Genomic DNA, 1,792 nt, shown 5'->3' on the forward strand with positions numbered 1-1,792 from the left:
GGGGTGACTCCCGGGGGGGGGGGGCGGAACGAGCTAAGCCCGCGGGGCCACATCCTGCAGCTGCTAACGTGGACCTTCGTTTCAGAGATCAAGGCAGAGCTCTTTGAGACCTCCAGTAAGACGGGCCAGAGCGTGGGTGAGTAGCCCCCTTGCTGCAGGCTGTGCCCCCACCCGAGCAGGGCCGGGGGCTCTGCCTGACGGTGGGGCTGTCCACACCCACCCTGCCCACTCTCCCCCCAGATGAGCTGTTCCAGAAGGTGGCAGAGGACTACGTCCACTTCACCGCCTTCCAGGTGATGACAGGTGAGCGAGCAGGATCCGTCCCTCCCCAGGCACCCTCTCTCATGTCGGGGGATGCACGTGCCCCCAGGGAGGGTGTGGAAGATGAGTGCTGCGGGGTCTGGCAGGGCCCTTCCTCGCCCCCACCCTCCCTGGGGACACTGTGGGTCCGTGCCGGGGGTTGTCCTGCAGAGCTTGGGCCCCGTCGCGGCATCCTTGTACTTCCCGAGGTCAGGCTCAGCTCGGCACATCCATCCCGACTGCGCTGCAGGTGGCCTTTGGCAAACGGGCAGCCAGGAGCCTTGCCCAGCTGCGGGACCGGCGCTCAGCTCTGTGCCAGGCCTGTCCAGGCACGCTCAGCCCGGCTACGCCTCCAGCCCTGGGCCATGCCGTGGCCATGAACCCTGCCGTGGCCATGAGCCCTGCTGCTTTGCTGCGGGGACACCAAATCCCTCCCCCAAGGGACCCGCCGGGGCCCAGTCCTGGCACCAGCAGCTTTTGGGCTCCATGTGGCATGGAGGTGCCACACCAGCAGGTGCTGGCAGCCTGCGCCCCTGCTCTCTTCCAGAGGAGAAGGGTGTCGACCTGGGCCAGAGGAGCGGTGCTTACTTCTACAGCTGCTGCCACCACTGAGACGTCTTGCCAAAAGGGAACCGCTGCTGCCGGCCGGGCAGCCGGCACGCACTGGACTCCTCGGGTTTTTTACCTGCTGTGTTTTAGCTGTATGGGCCCGTCTGCAACGCAGCACGCAGCCCCGTGGACTGCTCCCGGTGTGCGGAGCGGCAGAGGGCTGCTGTGCGGTGCCAGGAGCCTCCTGCGGCACCAGGAGCCACAGGCCATCACCCCTGGGGACCCTCTCCCTGCCACCCAGTGTTTGCGGGAGCCGCTTCCCCGAGTCACTGCTGTGGCCCAGCGGCGGCCATTAACTTACTCTCGGAGATGCTGTCCGATTGTTTGCAGATTTATTTAAGCGTCTTCTCTCGAGGTGTACAATGTAAATAAAATGCATTGTGGTCTGAGCCGTCCCCCTGCCTGCGCCGCTGCCGCGCGAGGCTGTCAGGGCTCTCCCATCCCTGCCCCGGGTGTCTGGGCACAGCCAGGCTCCCCCCGCGCCCCCCTGCTCAGCAAGACAAACCACAAGAGGACATCGAGAGTAAAGTTAAACTTTACTTTACAGTAATTTTTCTTCTATATACAAAGAATTACAGTACATGTTCTGGGAGCACCTGGGCAGGGCAACCCTCTTTTCATTATAAGTTTCACATACACAGCCAACAGTCTAAGGGGAGCAAAATGAAAGTAATCAATGGTCCAAGACTCTCCCCTCTCCCTCTTCTAAAAATAATATACATGCTGGAAATATGTAGGTTTCTCTCACCTGTTCTGGCGTCCCCGCTTAGAACCGACAGATGAGTCCCAGCCAGGGCCGAGCACCCACACGTCCCCCACGCAGTGCTCACCCCGGCCACCGCCCCGGCGCCTGCCCGCAGCTCCGGCCGGCCCCCGCCTCAGC

General features: G+C 62.9%; 1 protein-coding gene across 1 annotated transcript in view; it reads left to right on the forward strand.

Annotated features, from left to right (window-relative positions):
• RAB24 (RAB24, member RAS oncogene family) overlaps window positions 1-1,304 on the forward strand; it is a 2,047-nt gene extending 743 nt beyond the window's left edge. Inside the window, exons 3-5 of the mRNA XM_009286018.1 lie at window positions 86-136; window positions 241-303; window positions 848-1,304. Coding sequence (XP_009284293.1) covers window positions 86-136; window positions 241-303; window positions 848-912 — 179 coding nt within the window. The 3' untranslated portion in view covers window positions 913-1,304. The remainder of the gene's footprint in view (window positions 1-85; window positions 137-240; window positions 304-847) is intronic.
• The last annotated feature ends 488 nt before the right edge of the window (window positions 1,305-1,792 follow it).

Source organism: Aptenodytes forsteri, unplaced genomic scaffold (genome assembly GCF_000699145.1).
Source record: "Aptenodytes forsteri isolate BGI_AS27 unplaced genomic scaffold, ASM69914v1 Scaffold54, whole genome shotgun sequence".
NCBI classification, from domain to species: Eukaryota; Metazoa; Chordata; class Aves; order Sphenisciformes; family Spheniscidae; genus Aptenodytes; species Aptenodytes forsteri.